The 20,131-nt window shown below is 40.5% G+C and overlaps 1 protein-coding gene across 1 annotated transcript in view; it reads left to right on the forward strand.

The window, feature by feature from the left end:
* KIF26A (kinesin family member 26A) overlaps positions 1 to 20,131 on the forward strand; it is a 134,830-nt gene that overhangs the window by 66,583 nt on the left and 48,116 nt on the right. Inside the window, exon 4 of the mRNA XM_077820533.1 lies at positions 5,337 to 5,503. Within this exon, the coding sequence (XP_077676659.1) occupies positions 5,337 to 5,503 (167 nt within the window). The remainder of the gene's footprint in view (positions 1 to 5,336; positions 5,504 to 20,131) is intronic.

The following is a 20,131-nucleotide window of genomic DNA, read 5'->3' on the forward strand; positions in this document are numbered from 1 at the left end:
GAGCTCCTGCCATACAGTCGCAATAGAGAGCACTGATCCATGTATGAGTATACAGAGAAAGGCCTCCGTTCCCTGGTGCTCCTGAACCCTAGTGAATGTACCTGCAGAGTGAGGGAACATGTGACACCATCTTTGGCTTGTTCTGCCCCTTGAAGCAAATTGGATCAGCCGCTCCCTCCCTACCCCCTCGCTTGCTAATCCCTCCCCGCTTGATTCTGGTTGACTCCCTGCCTGCCCATTTAGACATCTCCTTGCTAGTTCTTTCCCCATCTATGTTGGATGGACTCATGCTCCTGCCTGCCCCATCTTCCACCTGCTTCAACAGACCTGCTGCAATACCTTTACCTCTGCCTCAGTGGAACTGCCTGTTATGCCCTTAAACCAGCCTGCTCCCTGGTGTCGTGTAAAGAATTACAAGGACTTTTTTCAAACATATTAAAGAAGACAAGTAGCTGGAGTTTGAGCCATCAATTCTGAATTAGTCTTTTTAAACCTCCTTATGGTAGTGATTGATATCTGGCTATTACTATGATTGGCACCCTATGAATACCTAAGATATAAACCCGCACAGCAGCTCCATCCCAACTCTCCTCTGCTGCTAACTGGGGTGAGAGATGGGGTGGGATGTGTAGGACTGTACCAGCCCAACACTGAGAGGCTATGCAAGAATTGCTAGGGTGTTCAGTTTCTTCACCTCCCCAGGCCCCCAGGTTCCTGGTGCTCACCCCATACTCTCTTTAAGACTCCCATCCCTGTCGTATTTCAGTCTTCTAATTTAAAAAACAAAATGTATGGCCACTATTCGCAGCTCAGATAATTTGACTTCCAACAGGAGCACCATGGCCAAAGAGCAGTGCTTGTGACTCTGGTGTGTGCATGTCCTCATGACTGGCCCTGGGACCCAGCAGGTCTTGACCTTACAGGCCAAGAGAGGTTCCCCACAGTGAGAGGGCAGATTAGGTCAGGAGTCCCGACCTGGTTGCTCCAGCCACTGGCCAGCTTTCTCCCCTGCCACAGCACCTTCTAGAGACGCCTACAAAATCTCAGGCAGCCTGTCCTGAAGTGTAAAACACATGGGGTAAGATTTTCAGAAGTGTCGGCCTACTTCTGCTTTCATTGAAGTCAATGGGTGTGTGACTTATAGAGGGAGTGGAGTTAAATCCAATGCTGAGCAGTTGTGGAAATCTCTCCCTTGAGGATTATTCAGTTTCCAAAGGGTTAAGGTTTTTATTTTATTTTTATAAGGAACCATTAATCTTGTGGAGCAGAAGCCTATGGCAGTTAAAATATTCAGTGCAGTCAGTAACACATTATAATGACAAGGTTGTGATTTCTGCACTTGATCATGAATGATTTATGAAAATTTAGTAAACAGCGAAGGCACAGTTCCCTTTCAGCAGCCTATTGAAGTCATCTCCTTGTGCAGACTTGTGTAGTTTAAAAAAATGCCCCAACAATCAACAAACCTGCTCCCATTCCCCTGGAAAATGATATTTTCAAAATACATCCTTCAGAAGAGCACTGTGGATGAGGTAATTCTCACGATTTAAAAGCAACACCTCCTTTCATTATCTTGCTTTAATCCTTCAGGGCCCATAGCTGAAATTATCCTGAAATTGTTATTTGTGACAAATTGCAGTGAATGGGAGGTTCTCCAAGTTTTTTGTTTTTAGTTTTCATACCTCAGGGCAAGTGACTCGGACCTGCTTGATTTTCTAATGCCTGAACTGGCATTTCTTGAATCAGCAACACTTCTTTTCTCTGATGGCTGGCACTGGCAGAACTTACTTGTGCATTAGTCCACCTTCCCTCGTACTTTGTTTCTTTTCTGCTTTTCTCTCCTTCCTCTTTCATCTCTGGCTTCTCTCTCCTCCCACGCTCCATTTTTGCCTCTCTACTTGCTTATCAGAGAATGGTCTAGAGAATTTCTTTGCTAGCAGGACCAGTAGACACCATACACACTCTTGTTCTCTGCCTTCCCTAACCCCTCCTCCCCCTTACCTCTCTCTCCATCTTTCTCCCAATCATATCGCCACCATCCCTTTCTGTACCTTCCCTCCCCTCCCTCTTTGCTTCACACTTAGTTAGAAAACATTCTCTCTAAAAGGCTCCCTGGGCTGGTTGTGAGTGTCCATCTTTGGGAGCATTCCCTGCTGTGTGGATGCTGAGCCTGCCCCTGTGTGAAGCACTTATTACAATCAGTTCTGGTCTCCTGTGACCCATCAGCAGAGCCAAGGAATGGGAAGTCAGTCCCTGATTAGAATCAACACTTCAGGAGCAGACCACTTCTAGTGCCAAACACTAGTAGTGCTTACTGTTCTCTAACACTAATAGCACTTTTAGGGCCTGATCCAATGCCTGTTAATTTAGGTGGGAGTCTTTTCACAGATATCAATGAACAGTGAATCTGGCTCTTAAGGCAACATTTTGAAAGAGCCTAAGGCCCAAATTTCTAAAGGTATTTAGGCATTGTTGTGCTCAGCGTCACAGTGTCTATCATTTTTCAAAAGGGGTTTAGGCACTTAGGCTGGGATTTAGTCTCAAACTGACTTAGGGACTTAGGCTCCTAAGTCTAACTGAAAGTCAATGGCATTTAGGCTCCTAAGCCACTTGGGTATGTCTATACTGCAGTTAAACATCTGTAGCTGGTCTGTCTCAGCTGGCTTGGGCTTGGGCTACAGGGCTGTAAAACTGCAGTGTAAACATTCTGACTTGGGCTGGAGCCCAAGTTCTGGGACCCCACAAGGGGGCATGCTGGCTCAGGATGGTGCAAACACTATTTGAAATGAATCCTAAGCTTTGAAGAACCTTTTTGTTTTTCTCTGTCAATATATGGCAAAACTGATGTTACCTCTGAGTTTAAGAATACTAATTGAGTAATTAAAGACTTAATGGAAAGGTATGGATTCTCTTTAAATACATTATTTCACTGATTAATTTATCGTGCATGCCTCGTTCTCTTTTTTTTTTTTCCTTTCCAAGAATCAGTGCACTCTCCTTTGGGTCCCACCTGTCGTTTGTTGATATAAATCTCTCTCTAAGAGGCAAAGAGTAAAATCATTTCACTTACTAGGCAACTGCAGGCTAAATTTTCAAAGCGACCTTTTGGGCACTGCAACTTTTGTGTGCTGAACTGGAGACCCCTTGCGGGGGACTGATGTTCAGCAAGTATAGAGCATTTGCCTTCTGAAAATCAGGCCCCATTAAGGCCTCTCAAGTTAAGGACTCAAAAAATTGAAGTGTCCAGAATCACTAGGCAGTTTTGGAAGTTTAGGCCTGTGGATTTTGAAAGGGGTAAGAGCTGGTGGGTATATATCTGCATTGTTATCCATTATCTGTATAGGGCCACATGCTATAATAGCTTCAAAAAAGGTGTGATAAATCCACTTTCATTATATGCATACTAGACATAAAAATATCTCATTCAGCAATAGAGCTGTATTAAATGAATAGCTGTTAAGAGATGTAACCTACTGTAAGACTAGAAGTGTGGCGCAAAAAAAGGTTATCCACTCAACAGGTTCTACTGAGTCATCATAAATCTCTGTTATCTGTCGCCTTGAAATTCCATGAACTATCATGTTAGCTGTGCACATTTCACTTTTAGCTTTAGATTAAGAAGCGTCTGCCCAGAAAATCCAGTAGTTCATAAATCTTTGCTTCTTCTGTAATACTTTGTAACTTAAATGTATGATTCTCCTGCTAGCCACAAAACACTGTTGCGTAAATTCCAGTGCTGTAGAACTCCATGAAGAAATTTTTGTGAAATTCAATGGGGACCAGGCTTTGGCCCTATAGTTTTAATTTGTAGTAACAAAAGGTGTACATGGAATTTATGGATTGCCTTCTGGAAGATTCTTTCTTGGAGTCAAGTTTCCTAAATCAGTCTGTAAAAATGTTTTTAGTGAATTGCTATGGGGAAAAGCATCAACCACTTAACAAACCCCACCACCCAAACTCTGTAAGCATCCGATCCTTAGACTTCAATGGGAATAGCGGGTGCCCAGAACCTGTCAAGATGCACTTAGCACTTTTGAAAATTGGGCCCGCAATGAAACTCCATGCAGCACTTCAGGTGTGAAGTGACTGACTAGAAAGGAGTTGCTTGACATCTGAAGAATTTTGCCACTCCCACTCTGATGAGAGAAGCTCAGTTTGGATTTTTCAGAGTGTGACAAAGCTGAGGTATTGACTGTAAGTTTGGATGCACTATGATGTCTGTGTAGCAGATAGTTCTTTAAAACTTGATCTGTGGTGGCCTAGAATTTAACATTTGGTGGCATCCCAGGGAGTATTTAATTGCATTTGTGCTGCATTACAAGGCTGTCTCCTTTTCCTGAATTTATTTTAGTTAATTAGTTGTAAATGTCAGAGGAGTATTTCAAATGACAGAAAGATCCTATATTATCATACATGAAGCAATTAACTCTTCTGACAAATATTTATTGTGGTGTCTTCTTTAATTAAGCTTTTTGTACTCTTGGAAATACAGCGTGTTCTCCCCAAAAGGACACTTTTCCAGCTCTGTGGTTGTGTATTTTTGCAGACTGCCATGGACATCACAACTAGCTTAATGAAACTTGGCAATGGAAGAGTTAATAGGCCTACACCTCAGATACTTACATGACACTGTCTGTTTCAGAATACTGATTTCCCTGCTATTTTGGCCAAAAAACCAACCAAACAAAACCCCAAACAAACCAAAACCTCCCCCAAACACCACTGATTTGGGACTTTACACTGAAAATGATTAATCCCCAGGCACTCTTGTTCTTTGCACAGATACCATTTGCAGGAGAAATGTAACATACTTGTGCCATTGAGACCGATGATGTTGGAAAAACAGCAGAGCAGAGGCTTATAGGTTTTTTGTTTAAAAAATTGATGTTTTTACTTGTTTCTCGTTGCTGCTCATATGAAAACAAGTTACAAATATGACTGTTTGTTTGTTTAGCTCCTTTTAAACAGATAGGTCTCGTAGTTGATGTGCCACTGAGAAATAATTCCTGACAGTTATAACTGAACCAGATAAACAGTTCTGCCATCCGCAAAATAACACGGTAAAACAAAAGGGTTCTGCTTATCGTTTTCCATTTCTTCATGCTTGTCAAACTGTTTAACTGTGCATTACCCAGAACAAAGGGTCTCCGTATTACTCTGCTTGTCTGCTGTGGTCATGGTTTTAACCTTCTCCACTGCAGGGTCCTTTATGGCATGCTTGTCCACATTCATTACTTTTTCCTTGCTGTGGCTATGTTTTAAGCACAGGCTGTCATACATTTAATCTATGTTCATATGTATACATCCGCATATGTATCTTTAAAATTTTTCTTCAGGCAGAAACGGCAACAGAGGGTGGACGGGAAGGTCCTAACGTTCACGTCGCCTCAGGGCTGAACAACTGTGACCAAACTGGAACAGGCGGCTCACTGACCTCGCAGAGTTTGGTTGCTCCTGCTGGGGCCTCTGCTGGTACTTCAGCTGCGGCTTCGTTCTTCATAAGGTAGTGTTCATCTTTACAATTTACATAATTGCTAATGGATATTACGTGGTTATATATTGAAGGTTCCACTGTGAATAACAGTTCATGTTAGTGTATGGTGGCAATTGCTGAGAAGGGAGGTAACCATCCTCTCCGGACACTGGCCTTGCACCATCGCTGAGGTCATGTTTTTATTTCTGGAGACCTAATGGGTATAGTTACATATAACAAATCCACCACATGATAGGCTTCCTCTGAGCAGGGGTTTTGCTGCTTTGTACTGGCAGAACTGAGAAGAGATGCTTGAACATCATCTACATCTATTATAATTTGTACAGTCATCAATGTTATGCACACAATTGACATACATTTTCAGAAACTCCTCAAAAGAAGTACTAAAACTTTGTGGATTATTAATGAGACTGAATATGCCCTCTTTATGCCAATCCAGCTTTTGTACGAGTGCATGAAGAACTCAGTTGTGTGATCCGAAATGCTGACATGTACCATAGTATAACTTGTAAAATCAGATGTTGTTCTTGTTCATGCACGTCCAGCTGCTGATCTAAGAATTATTTTGGGGTAGTTCTCTGGCCTGTGCCATACAGGGAGTCAAACTAAATGATCATATTGGTCCCTTCTGGCCTTATAAGTTACATATCTACAAGATGGTATGTGTGTGTATAACCAAAGGAGCAAACCCTTCATTCCATATGCTAATATTGCTTATCAAAAATTTGCTCATAGTGGTACCATATTGACATGCATCCATGTTTGAGCTATTTTTTCTTCCCATCTACCCCAAAGGGTAAGTCTATATTTTGACATTTGAGATTATTTGAGAAAAATGAAAAACACTTTTTATTTAGGTTGTTGTACAGTAACACAGGGTTTCTCAAACTTCATTGCACCCCGACCCCCTTCTGACAACGAAAATTACCACACGACCCCGGAAAGGGGGATTGAAGCATGGCAGCGGGGCCGAAGCCCGAGCCCTGACTCCCAGAACAGAGGCCAAACCTGAAGCTTGAGGGCTTCAGCCCTGGGATTGGGGGGCTGTAACCTGAGCCTTGCTGCCCATGGCTGAAGCCAAAGTCTGAGCCCTGCCACCTAGGGTTGAAGCCCTCGGGCTTCAGCTTCATCCCTGGAGGGCAGGGCTTGGACTTTGGCTTCAGCCCCGGGCCCCAGCATGTCTAATGCCAGTCCTGGCGACCCCATTAAAACAGGGTCGTGACCCACTTTAGGGTCCCGACCCACAGTTTGAGAACTGCTGCAGTAACATAACATACGCCTGTAAATAGCATTTCCCCCCCTGTAAATGGTAACAAAAATAGGCTCTCTGGCTAAAAGCTTGAATTTCAAGGTATAGCCTGTAATAAATTGTTAGGACCAACTGGCAGAGTTTTCACAGTAGGGGTTCATTGTGAAAATGGTTACTGAACTATATTGGTGAAAATGCTGGTGTTCTAATTGCTAATGTTGCTTAAACGGAAAACTGTTGAGCAGATAGTAAGTAAGTTCTAAAAAAAACCCCAAAACAAACTTTCAGGGACTCCTTCGTGCTTTTCAGTTTCTTTTCTATACAAAACTCAATTTGTAACATTCTGTTGGGAAAGTTCAGTGTGTTCAAATGTTCAAGTTTTCAAATAGTATTAAGAAATTTTCATGCTGGGAAAACTCGCTAATATAATGCACACAGAACATCCTTTCTTTTCTCCTTTCAATATCTTTTTGCCAGATTTTCTGATGTATTTGAGTTTAAATGAAGCCTTTGCTTCTTCCCAGGCCAACTTCTCGTGACATTACGCCTCATATTCTTCATAGAAATATCGCTATGATAGGAAAAAGGTATAACTAAGATATGTTTTATGGAAGATGGGTCATGTGAGATATCATTGGAAAGGTTATGATTTTCTGAATGTGATGATCCTATTTGTATGCATGTACCATTTCTGTATCTGAAGTTAGGAATATTGACTATGTAACAATTACAACTGTGTTTTCATCTGGGGAATGCCCACCTGACAGTATGCAGTCAGCCTGGAATGGGCCATTAGGGAGATTAGTATCTTCAAAGTCCTATTGATGTCCCTCCTTCCTGGGATGCTGCTTTGACACTGCAGGGTCATGTGATCATGTCACCTGGTACTGGACACCATCTTGGACTTCTAATGTTTTCCCTTAAGAGGGGGCGGTGGTCAAACTGAGTAACAAAGGATTCCCGCTATATGCAAATCCTATTTAAGGCTGGGGAGTGAGTTAATCTAGGTTCTTCTCCGCTGCCTCCCCGCCCAAGCAGGAAGACTGCTGAAAACACCTAAAGAAACAAAGGAGCTAAACTGGGGGAGGCCAGGGGTTGAGCCCAGGTGATCAAGGTCTAGCCTGTGAAAGGAATACCTGGAGATTTAAGCTGCAAGCAGTGCAGTTTACCTTCAAGAAACTCTGCAACCTGCATAAAACAAAATTTAGGTGAGAATTTGCTACTATTAATCAGTTAATTTAATGTATTAAGTTTAGGTTTCGTGTTTTGTTTTATTTGCTCAGTAATCTGCTTTGTTCTGCTTGCTGTCCCTTATAATCACTTAAAATCGACCTGTTGTAGTTAATAAACTTGTTTTTTGTTTATTCCAAAACCAGTTTGTGCAATTCATAACTGGAGGGGCCGGGACGACAGGAAAAGCTGTGCATATCTTCCTCCACATTGAGAAAGGGAGTGGATTTCATGAGCCTACGCTGTATAGATCTGTATCCAGTGCAAGACAATATATTTTTGGATTTGCACCCCGAAGGAGTTAGGCAATCCCTTATCTGAGTCTTCCCACACAGAGCTGATCTCAGTGTCTGTATGCCTTTGCAGCTGGGTGTGTCCCTACTTGTGTGTGTGCTAGAGGAGGCTTGAGGGCCTGGCACAACAGGACAGGGTGAGAGAGCCCAGGGTGGTGGAATGGGCGGGCTCAGTGGGACTCCAGTACATCAGGTGTGGGCGAGCAACTCCTCACACTTCTCTTCTTCCATGATCCTATCTAAAGACAAATACTAGTCTGAATTCGTGTCCTGTTATGACTGCTGCTCTACACACAAAATAACTATATTAGAGGGTAATTCACACCCTTCGTTGTGCAAATTCTGTGTGTGGGCATTCTTACTTTGATTTAGTTCAAGTTGTTTTGGATTTATTTCAGTGCAAGTTTGTATGTACACAATCTTATGCAAGTACAATGTGATAACTTCACTGCAAACTCCAGAAGACAGAGAAGTAGGACTTAAGGGAGGAAAAAATTCTTACTCAATCTCAGATATCTGAAATCATGGGGCGCAACTGTCCAGATAAATTGCCTTCTCTTTAAGAGTGTAGTTTTGGTTTTTTTTTAACCCTGGTTTCTTCTTTAATGATTTTTATTGGCATGATGCAAAATGAATTGAAGTCAATGGAAAAACTCCCATTGACCTCACTGGGTTTTGGATCAAGCTCTAAATGCTTTCTATAAATCCATCTTTGTTTCCACTGAATCAAAATTTTACCGATTTAGCACTTAAATTCTGGCTAAAACATTTAAAATCCATTAGTTATGCTGCTTGTTACCTATCATTATTCCTTAGGAGAATGTCTTTTGTTCAACTGTTAACTAAATAACAGAGTGAGTTGAAATTTTTTTGCAGAATTTTCTTTTTTAATGACTTTTATCAAAAATGAAACTTCTTGAAAAACGATCAGTTATCAAAATTTGCTATGATGTTTTATTGAAATTATTTTAGGATTTTTTCATATACAAAAACTTTCATTCTCTTACTGAAAACCAGGTTTTCAGCAAACAAAAATGTTTAAAAACAACTTGAAATATGATTTTTATAAAAATTTAGGCTAAAATATTATAGAAAATTTCCCCCAAAATGGAAAATAGGTTAATTTCAAACCCTGTGAATCAGAAACAACTTCAGAAGCAGTTAAAGCAGATACTGCTGCCCAGGGCCGCACCTTCCTTCCAGCACTCCTTGGTCCCAGAACTGGGCAAGGAGATCCCCCATTTGGGGGCTAGGACTCATGCAGCACCAGCCTCAAATCCCCCAGCCACGTAATATTTAGGAAAAAAAGCCAGGCAGAGATTGAAGCTGACCTGAGCACCTGCAGAAACAGCTTAATCAGGGACTACTGGCTATTGATGTCATTGGAGTATTTTTTTATACTTTTGGTCGGACACCTGGTGCTGATTGGCTGTTTGCTCTAACCGCCACCCACCTCCTCCCTCAATCTTTTTGCCTCATTCTATTCTTGCCTTTCATACCCTCCAGCTTCCTCCCCTTCCTCTTCTTCCCTGCCCTATTCCCTTCACTCTCTTCCTTTTATGTCCCCCCTCCCTTCTGTTGTCTTTGTGTTTAGCTAATCTGCCTCTCAACTAAACACCATTCTCCCCTCAATAAAACAGAGAGGAATAATGGCGTCAACATGTTGTTTGCTGCCATCGCATTGTTCACTCTGCTTGTATGTTCTACTTCTTTCGCCTATCTTGTCTGTCTTGCCTATTTAGATTGTAAGCATTTTAGGGCAGGGACTGTCTACTACCCTGTGTTTGAATAGTGCCTCATGCAATTGAGCCCTGTTCATGGTTGGTTCCTAGAAATGATTGTAATAAATATGATTATTAATAATAATTTGTCGGTTTGTGCAAAATCATTTTCCTTCTTTTTGACCAGCTCTCCTGACAGTTGGAATTTTTCACTCACGTCCTTTTTGTTTAGTTTTGGGAAAAGATCTATTCTATTAGTCATAGAAATAAAGTAGATCAATAAAAGTATGCCTGTAAGCTAAATTTTAGCATATTGCAGATGTAGTTTAAATTACTTTGAAATACAATAAAGCCCAAATAATGAGTCTACCTTTACCGAGGTGAGTAGTACCATTCACTTTAATGGGATTTCTCACATGAACAAATATTTCCAGGCTCAGGCTCAGTATTATTGTTCTTAGGGAAACAACATTTATCTCAGTCAGGAAGGCCAACTAGAGGTATGCAGGCATGTTTGGGCAGCCTTTGGTTGGTTCATGGCTTTACAGCCCGCTCCAACCTTCTGGCATCTCTGCTGACATTAAAATCTGCATCTTTACTGAGTGTTGCTCTCTCCCCTTTTCATTATTGTATGCTTAGCCATGCCTGGGGGGAGGGGAGAGTCATCTGTACTGTGTTTATTTGCTTATGTTTGTTTCTTACCCCAAATTATAACCCTGTATTTGTAAGTTCACAATTAGTTGCTCTGAAGATAGTAAACAGGAGAACATGGCTTCAGGTGGGTAAATATAATTTAAGTTCTGCAGCAAAATATTTTTCTGGGTCTACAATATATGCATGATTCCAAATGAAGATAATTTAAGTAGCCCTTGTACAGAATGCATTTCTTTGGTTAATAAATATGCAATCTGAATCTGCATATTGAGTAAAGAGCTCTTTTTCATTTTACCTGCTTGCTCAACTTCTTCAAGCTTAATTATGTGTTTTGCTTTTTTATTTATTTTGTTATTTTATTCATCAGCTTGAAATGCAAAGATCTCTGAAGTGGAGGTGCTGAGCATCCAAAATCAAAACCAAATAATTAAAACCGTGGATGCAAGTGTGTCAGCAGAATAAAGTCAGTTTTAATCTTTCCTCATCCCTTGCTGTATTACAAGAAAAACGTTTTGACCAATATTGGACTCTGTCACATTCAGACCTGAAGAAGAGCTCTCTGTAAGCTCGAAAGCTTGTCTCTCGAAGCTGGTCCAAAAAAAGATATTACCTCCCCCACCTTGTCTTTCTAATATAAACAAACTGTCAGAACCTGCAGTCTGTAATCAGTGCGAGTGTTACCTCAGTAAGGACTACAAGGTTTGGCAGAAATAACAGATTTCCAGCAAGAAACTGGCAGAGTAAGAAGGCTTTCCTCTAATAAAACAAAATAAAAAGGACAGATACAGAGCCAACTTCTGTTCTCACTTCAGAGAAGAGGCTCCTGGTATAAGAGGAGTAGAACTGTGTCCCATATTGATCAGATTTAAGAAAAGTACAGTGGAACAGATCTGAAGTCTAGTATTTGTAGAACTGTCAGGGAATGAACTCTGCCTAGCTTTAGCAATCTGAATTTTATAACCATTGCCTGGCTGGCTGGTTTTTTTTCCTAAAGAAAGTGATATGAAAAGCTTTGTTCTTACTAAATGAAACTCTTTATAGTTACAGTACTACTAAGTGGGCCCAGTCCTGTTGTCACTGTTTCTTATGGGGGTACCATATAAGGCTGTTATAAGATGTAAAACTTTTGTTGACTGAACACCTCAGGGAGAGGGAGCACTGTAATTTCCAAGAGCAGGAAGGAGAAAGGGAGAGAGGAAGAGGTTAGGAATGAGAGTGCACTGGGGGAGAGGTTAATTGCCTAGTTACCAAAAGGGAAAACACCACTCCCCTGAGAGAGAAAAATCAAGCCCCCTAAAAACTGAAGCAATCACCATTAATCTGTGACTTCGGCCTGTTTGTGACTTGTGACAGTTGTGGTGATTTCTGTGTTCCTCGATAGGAGTTCTACTTCAATGAAGCCATCTGTGGCTGGCCCTGACACAGAAAGACAAGACTGAAGTAAGATTTGAGCAGTGGCAGGATGTTTATTGAAGAATCAGAGGGATTTAAACCCCTAGTGTAAAAGGCTGGATCACATGATGGGAGGAGGAATAACAATATATAAAGTAATTCTTCCTAAATCTTTATCTTGGTAGATTTTTGGAATAGCCCATCTTCTTTTCTTCCTCCCAAATTAGCTTATGAGGGATGTTATTTCTTGCATACTATATGTCTCTTACACTGCTAAGAGCTTTTGCAAGGTGTTTGTGTATGTGCCAATTAATCACGTTTGTGTTTGCAAAATGACTTCCATCGAAAGTAGGATAATTAACTGTAGTTGCAGTGTCTTAATACCCATGCTACCATTTTTGTTTTATCAAATATCTTTTTAATTACTGTGTTTACTTGGGTTACTGAATCACTCCATTGTGATATAGGGTAAAATTCTAGGCTCCTAAATAATTTATGCACTTTTTGAGAGTTTTGCCTATAGGGCCCAATTCACCAATATATTCTAATTTTATTCTGGGGTAACTCCATTTAAGTTAATAAAAATGGAGTAAGACAGCATTGAATCAGACTCATTATTTTTCTGTTGCCTGCCTACTCTTGAGTGTGCAAGAAAACTCTCCATTTATATGCATAGTGTTTTTTGCTGTTTACCAGGAAAAATACTATTCATCAGTCCATTTGCTTATCAAGGTCATAAAATATCCAGACAGTGAATAGTATGCATTATATTTAGAAACTTAGTAGGCTTTTTGTAGATTCAGGATACTCAATCATATTTTAATTCATGTGAGTCGTGGATTAAAGAATCTAATTATTCACTAATGAGCAATAATGGTACATATAAACTAAGGGTCACTATCCTATTACAGGCACCTGATGGTTCACTGATAACCATTTGGTCGTTAGATTGACCATAAAATACAGTCAATAATTGAGGTTACTCACAGAGCAGACACCTTATCAGCTTTAGGCATGGTGGGACAGCTTGTCAGTACTCAGTATACTGATTGTGCTGTGACTGAGCATATGATTAGGGTATTGAAGCAGTGTGTATCTAATGAAACTTCAGGAAAGGCATAGCAATATTACCACAACCATTAAATGACTAATGTGTTATTGTTCCAAGCCTCAGATGCTTCAATTAGTTCCAATAAACTGTATCTTGAATATTTATTTTAATGTGATCTAGTGTAGCGGTAGGCTCGGGACTTCAAAAATTGTGTTTACAGGCTTTACACTAGTCTAAATTTGGAATGTTTGGGGGATAGATACAATGGTTATGAAATCTGTATGGCTTTGAATGAAAACCTAATGGAAGGAATAAAGGCTATCATGCCGGTTCCACATTTTGCTGTTTATTTTTGCATTTTTATATTTAAAATACTTTCTGAAAAAGTCAGGCATCACCTATTGCATAAGATTAAAGCTATCTGTGGCAAAATTTTATAGCCCTATATTCTGCTCTTAGATTCATCCATGCAACTCCCATAGACTTGCATGTGTGGATCTGAATTCAGAATTTTTTCCTTAGTATATTTTGCCATATGAATAGTCAAAATGTTCTAATTCATGAAGCCTTCTAGGGAGACTTCATACTGTATCACAATGCTTTATACTATCTATGAGAAATCAGACCTAAGATCCATTTTTTTTTTTACTATTATTTTTTTCCATGACAATACCTTAACTTTCATAAATTATTTAATACAGCAAAGGATGCAAACTGCCTTTTGTCTTTCTGAACTGCTATTCAAACTTCTGTGATGTGACCTTGGAAAGTAACCATAGAAACGTGTTAAAAGCGTTAACCTAAAATCTGTAGTTCACTATGACAGTGATGCAAATTCCGTGAAAGAAGATTATGATGTATTAAGAATACTAGTGGCATATTACCTGTAACCTATTAATATTACCTGTAACCTATTAAACCTGATTATTCCATGACTATCAGTACTTTCAGAATTTAATGGAGGGGAAAAAAGCACAAAACTCTAACATTTTTAAAGTTGCTATATTAAAAAACTGTAGCTAAATCAATCTAATATGTCAGTCTAACTTGCAATCCTATTAAATACAGGCATTATTTTTCTACTGAGTTCATAATACAGTTCACCAGTTCTCCATATTTAATAGCTGTAAACTTTTACTCTCTACCTGGCTGGGGTTGACTGGCATCATAGCTTTGAGCAGAGTTGGTATAATTTAAATCTTCTTGACAGATAAAGTGGATAACTGGGTTAAAAGTTATGTAGTTCACTAGAAGGTAAAGGGAATTTTTGACTCATCAGATACTGAATTAGACCTTTTAGTGCTGGCTTGCTGTGGTGAAGACTAATTTGTAAGTCTGAAACAGAAGTCAAAAGTAGTCCTTGATATTGCTAAGAATAACAGCAATGGAAGTCCAGCTGAATGAGGGGGAGAATGAAGCTAAGTCACTTATTATTAATTTCCTTATTAAGCACAATCCACACCCAAGAAATCCTAAGCTTTCTCTTGGTATGATAGAAAAAAAAATTGAATTAATTAGCTAGAAAAACCCAGTACCAGCACATCCCAATTAAAGCTACCCTACTGATAAATATATCCCTATCCCCATGTATATTTCATCCTCAGATTGCCATTTAATAGCAATAATGAGCTAGGTACAGGGCCATTCCTGGGGAGCAGTGACTGACTAGTATTAATGGTCCTTGATTACTACTTGGAACATTAACCCTTTCTCTTTAATCCCCCTGCAATGCCCCGGTCTCTATTGTTGCTGTTTAATTTTTGTTTGGAAGGACATCTTCTTCCTTAAGTTTAATAAACCACAACATTTACACCTGCACTAGAAACTGTAGCACATGCACCAATTTGGCTGTGTGTGTGTATTTTAAGCCACATCCCTGTGGTGTTTAGCACAGTGTTATGCCATCATGGAGAAGTGACAATAGGAAGAGCAGGGACTATAGAATTGTACGATATCTTGTAACATTTTAGGGCAATTTATGAGTTCCTATTTGCGGTGGCAGCATAATACTGTCTATAAATAAGAGCAACAATGGATGTGTAGGTTGCATCCTGTTTCATGTTAACACACGAGGGGGATTCTGTGATGAATCCGAACTAGACAGTCATGTTTGAATCAAGCAGGCTTTGCTCTTTAAGGCAGAAATGACTCTCAGAACACCAGACCAAAGAGGGAGGGAAGATCAGAAGCACATTACTGATAATATCACTAATATAGCACCATACATTTACACAGTAAGCCAGGTTTCCTGCCGTGAAGAGCTTGCAGTCTGAGTTTAACAAGGCAAACAAAGAAAATACACAGAACAATAGTTCAGGAAAGGGAGAGTGTAGAGGAGTTGCAGCAGTCAGGAGAAGAGGTAAGGTAGATTCCAAGGCATCAACAGACTGAAGCTGAGACAAAGAGAGCAGTAGAAAAGTCAGAGAGGTTAATGGACTAGAGATCAGAAAAGGACAGTGATTAGACAGGGGTGGGGGAGACTATGCAATGCTGGCAGAGAGCAAATGGTGATCAGAGAGGGGGGCTTTAGAGAGATGAGAAAGAGAACAATCAAGAGAGTGACTGTCATGAAGAATGGGGGAATCAGTCCTCAGCTGCAGATCAGGGTTAACAAGAGGCATATAGAGCCGGGGGATTAGAAGGGTCATCAGCATAGAAAATGAAGTCAGTGAGGATGAGGGAAGGGGATCATAGCAAGAGCCAGGGAGAGAGCGTGCCAGGCATCCAAATCAGGGAAATAGGAAGGAAGAGCAGTTAGGATGGAGATAGGAGAGAGGGGTAGCTAGCCAGAAGGCATGGACCGCAAACAAGAAGAAGTGGGATGGGAAGGAGGGACAGGCTGGAAATGGGAAAATGGAGAGAAAGAGGAGGCCAGTGCAGCAAGAGAAGGAGGGGGCACTCAAAGAAATGGAAACAGCAGAGACTACGTTGGAGTGAAAGAGCCAGGTTTTGGTGAGGTGAAGTAGGTGGAGGTCAAGAAACCACGGAGGAGGTGACCAGATTCTCAAAACAAAACAAAAAAAAAAATGGGGCACTTTTCACACTGGGGCTGTGTGAGAGAAGGGGGGCATATGGATGGGAACAGGCCCCACTTCTGGTGGTGATGCAGGTGCCATCTATCTGTCCCTCATTTTTTGGTGAGTGTGGGGGGTGGCCCCTCCGTGTCTCTGGCCTGGAAACGTTGCGATGTCTGTGCCCCTGGGTAATATGACTGGGTGGGCGGGGGGAACGGTTTCCCAGACTGTCCACCATGCCCCCAACTGGGACGGAAGAGTCAGAGGGAGTTGCTGATTATAAAATGAGACATTTAGATGACCTGTTGTAAGGCTCCAAATTTCTGGGACTGACTGTTGACTAGTCCTGTCCTGGGTTGGGGGTGGGGGGGAAGAAATGAGACATTGGGTCACTTTAATCATTCATAGGGATGGAATAGGGACTCCAAAGGGAGCAGGAGGCTGAAAGGGAAAGGGCAGAGGAAGAAGAACCACCAGGCTGGTAAATATTAGAGTCATTATACCTGGTAGAATGCTTTAAAAATCATTTGCAAAGTGTACAGCTCACCCATCCAGGCTGGATAAATACCTTGGAATGTGTTCGCTGCACACTTGCTAGTAGCTTCCTAGTAACAATAAATGTCCTGTGTCTTTTTATTCAGTTTTGTGACACAATAAATACAGAATTAGTACTCAACAAAACACATCCAGTCTCTACAGCTATCCATCCAGTTACCTTATAGATCCTTGTACCTTGAGGCTAATCCCTCAGGAGATGAGGGCTGACTTTCATCAGCACTAAACACAGAGCAGCCTAGCTAAACAAAAATGAGATTCTGGAGCACAGGATGCAGCCTCCGGGGCTTGCTGAGCTGGTTCAGCCGAACGCCTATTATCTATAGGAGCTGATGCCGGCATTGCTGCTGGGAATACATTTTAAACCACTTGTGACATGTGGGAGAGCTAGATAAAATCAGTTGAAACCAAATGTCTCATAAATATGTGGAAGGGGAAAATCTAGTATCAGAACTCCACGAATTTGAACTTCTAGAGAATGACAGAACGGGCCAGAACAGGGTGGGTATAGTGGAGTCAGTGGAAGGGATTAGCAGTGTTGCAGAGAGGGTGGCGCTTATGGCTTTTTAATTGGGCAGAGCCTGATATATTCAGGAGGAACCTTGAGTCCTATCCTGTGGATATTTGCATTTATTCGCTTTCTGTTCCCTTAACACTAGATTTATTTATCTAAGTATATTTCCCTTTCCCTCTGTTCCCATATTTCTCCTCTTCCTAACTTCTTTCTTTCTTCCCTTTTTTTTCTGCATTTTTGGTCTTTCCAATCTGCCTTTGCTTTTTTTTATTGTGTTGCCTTTTTAACTCCCAAACTTCAGCCCTCGTTTTGTTTCCTATATTTAGGTTTTTCCACCCTTGGCTCAGCAGCAGTGGCAGCTGCACTGATGATTTTGCTTCAGTAGGGATGCAGCGTTCCATAGGTAAAATGATAATCGTGACTTTCCAGCAGGGCTGTAATTTGACAGTTTGCACCTGTTTCTTTTAACTTTATTGGTGACTTTTACATTCTTATATGCAATATATATTTTAACTAATGTAATGCTTCGTTATAACTGACAGACTCTACAGTCGTAATGATAAAAGCTGCCTGCTGCTTACTTGAATATTTGATTCTCATTGTTGAGTTGCAGCATGCATTACTGGATAGCTTATCATGTACACTATGCAATCTTCAAGGCAGACTTCTAAGTAATGTGGATTGTATTCTAGATTGCTTTGCCCCTGTTAATGTTTTCAAAAAGGATGCAGTGTATGTTTTCAAATATCTTTAATCACAACATAGTTGATAGACATCACATATAAGTGGCAATGTAACCTTATCCAAAAGGAATACTCCAGCGGTATCATTTCAGTGCTGTTCACTTCATATGCGAGCTGTTCGTCCTACAGAATTCTCTTAATTTCAGTGGGAATTCTGTACCGGGAACATCCCTGAATTTTTGGGCCCTACAGCTCTTGCCTGTGTTTATCTAAAGCTGTGAGGAAGTCTAAGACAAACTCATTGGAGGGAAACAACAAAATGAAAGTTCTTGTGAAAACAACTTGAGTAGCGTGAAAACAACTTGAGTAGCATGAAATCAACCCAGTTTCAATACTATTAATGAATCTAGCTACAAGGAGATTGTCCAGCTACAAGTCCCAAAATGTTCTTTCATAGTGTAGAACATGCAGTATCTCTTTTTATAAGAAAAAGAAAAGGAGGACTTGTGGCACCTTAGAGACTAACCAATTTATTTGAGCATAAGCTTTTGTGAGCTACAGCTCACTTCATCGGATGCAGATGAAGTGATGCATCCGATGAAGTGAGCTGTAGCTCACGAAAGCTTATGCTCAAATAAATTGGTTAGTCTCTAAGGTGCCACAAGTACTCCTTTTCTTTTTGCGAATACAGACTAACACGGCTGTTACTCTGAAACCTGTCTTTTTAGAAGATTTTCCTTGTGAAAGGAATTGGTGAGTTCTTTTGCAGTTCAGTAGTGGTCCATACTGCAGAAGCAACTACATCTCTTTAATTGGTTAAGTGCTTTTTCAGTGGGAAAGTTGTCTGTCTTTGCTGGAATTTGAACCTAGGATCCTTGGATCCAAAAAGCTTCAGTGCCTCTCAGCCATAATAATAAAGATACACACTTCACAGGCCTATATATAATCACAAGAGGGGAAGGCTATTTCATTTCTCTGCTAGGTAATATTTTAAATTTGAGTGATACAATTTCAGTCCATTATATGTCCGAGAAGATCCGTTTTAGAACTACTTTGAATTAAGTAAATCACAGCAACTTCATATCCTAAGAAGCATCCAAGTCCCTCGTCCATTTAAAAATAGTTCATTGTGTGGGCCTGGAGCTCCTGCCTTTCTATGATTTCCACTGAATCATTTAATACTGTCGGTGCCTATTAAACCTGATCAAACTAGGGATAACAAATGTCCCCCTAAGTAAGTTATTTTGCTTGGCAGTATAGATAGTGTCAATGCCCTGACTAAAACTTCGCTGATGCTAGGAAGGGCCCATTACTGTATTCTCAGATGTGAAGTAATCATGGATCTGGTACAACTTACGGAGAAGAGAAATACAAAGGGTTTAAGGATAAATATCACTGGATTTTGTATGCTAAAATAGGCTCTGCATTAATACACGTTGACTCGTCCATACTATGGGTGGCTTAGGATCATGGAAACACTGGATCAGACTGGTCCATCAAGTCCATTTTCCTAACTGACAGTGGCCAGTAGCAGATGCTTCAGATGCACCCATCTTAGCCGTATCTTACTCTTCACCTCCTATCACTTCCCCTGCAACAAATGCCTCTGCTCCTCCCCCTGGTCAGGGTGAGTCAACATCAGCCAGTCAGAATGCCTTTGCCCTATACACCTGATGTGTGTTTGATAAATATCATAGAACATAACACACTATAACAAGTAATTTATTGCCTGAAAAGTCATTTTAGTATTGGCTCTTTTTTTTTTTGTTTACTACGACTGGTATTGCAGGGCAAAATGCTAAGTGCTCTGTGTATATAATTACTTTAATAATGAATGGTTAGTTAATACAGTTGTTTCTGTTTCATTACTTTTGAGCTTTAAAATGGCTTTATTGCTTTTCCTGGTTGAATAAAAATGAAGCTAAAGTTCTATTTTCTGAACCATACCATCTGTGCAGGAGGCGCCGTTTAAAGGCTGGGAAATAAAGTCCAACTTTTTGTCTAGGAAGAATGCTGGGATTGGATTGATGTAATTCTGCCTGCGTTAGCTTGGTTTGTTTATGAAATAGGGGGATATGAAAACATTGTTGGCTTTGAGGTAGCTAAATTTTCTATATGTAGTTATGTGCTGTACACAAGTTAGGAATTGACATATATTTTTATATTCAATGTTGACAGTTTTGCTTACATAAAGATTAACCTACACAGGTTTCAACAGTTTGTCGTATGGAGCAGCAGTAAATAGTGAGTATAGAAGTACAGCCATGTGTACATCTGTGCT

This window comes from Eretmochelys imbricata, chromosome 6 (assembly GCF_965152235.1).
Source record: "Eretmochelys imbricata isolate rEreImb1 chromosome 6, rEreImb1.hap1, whole genome shotgun sequence".
Taxonomy (NCBI): Eukaryota; Metazoa; Chordata; order Testudines; family Cheloniidae; genus Eretmochelys; species Eretmochelys imbricata.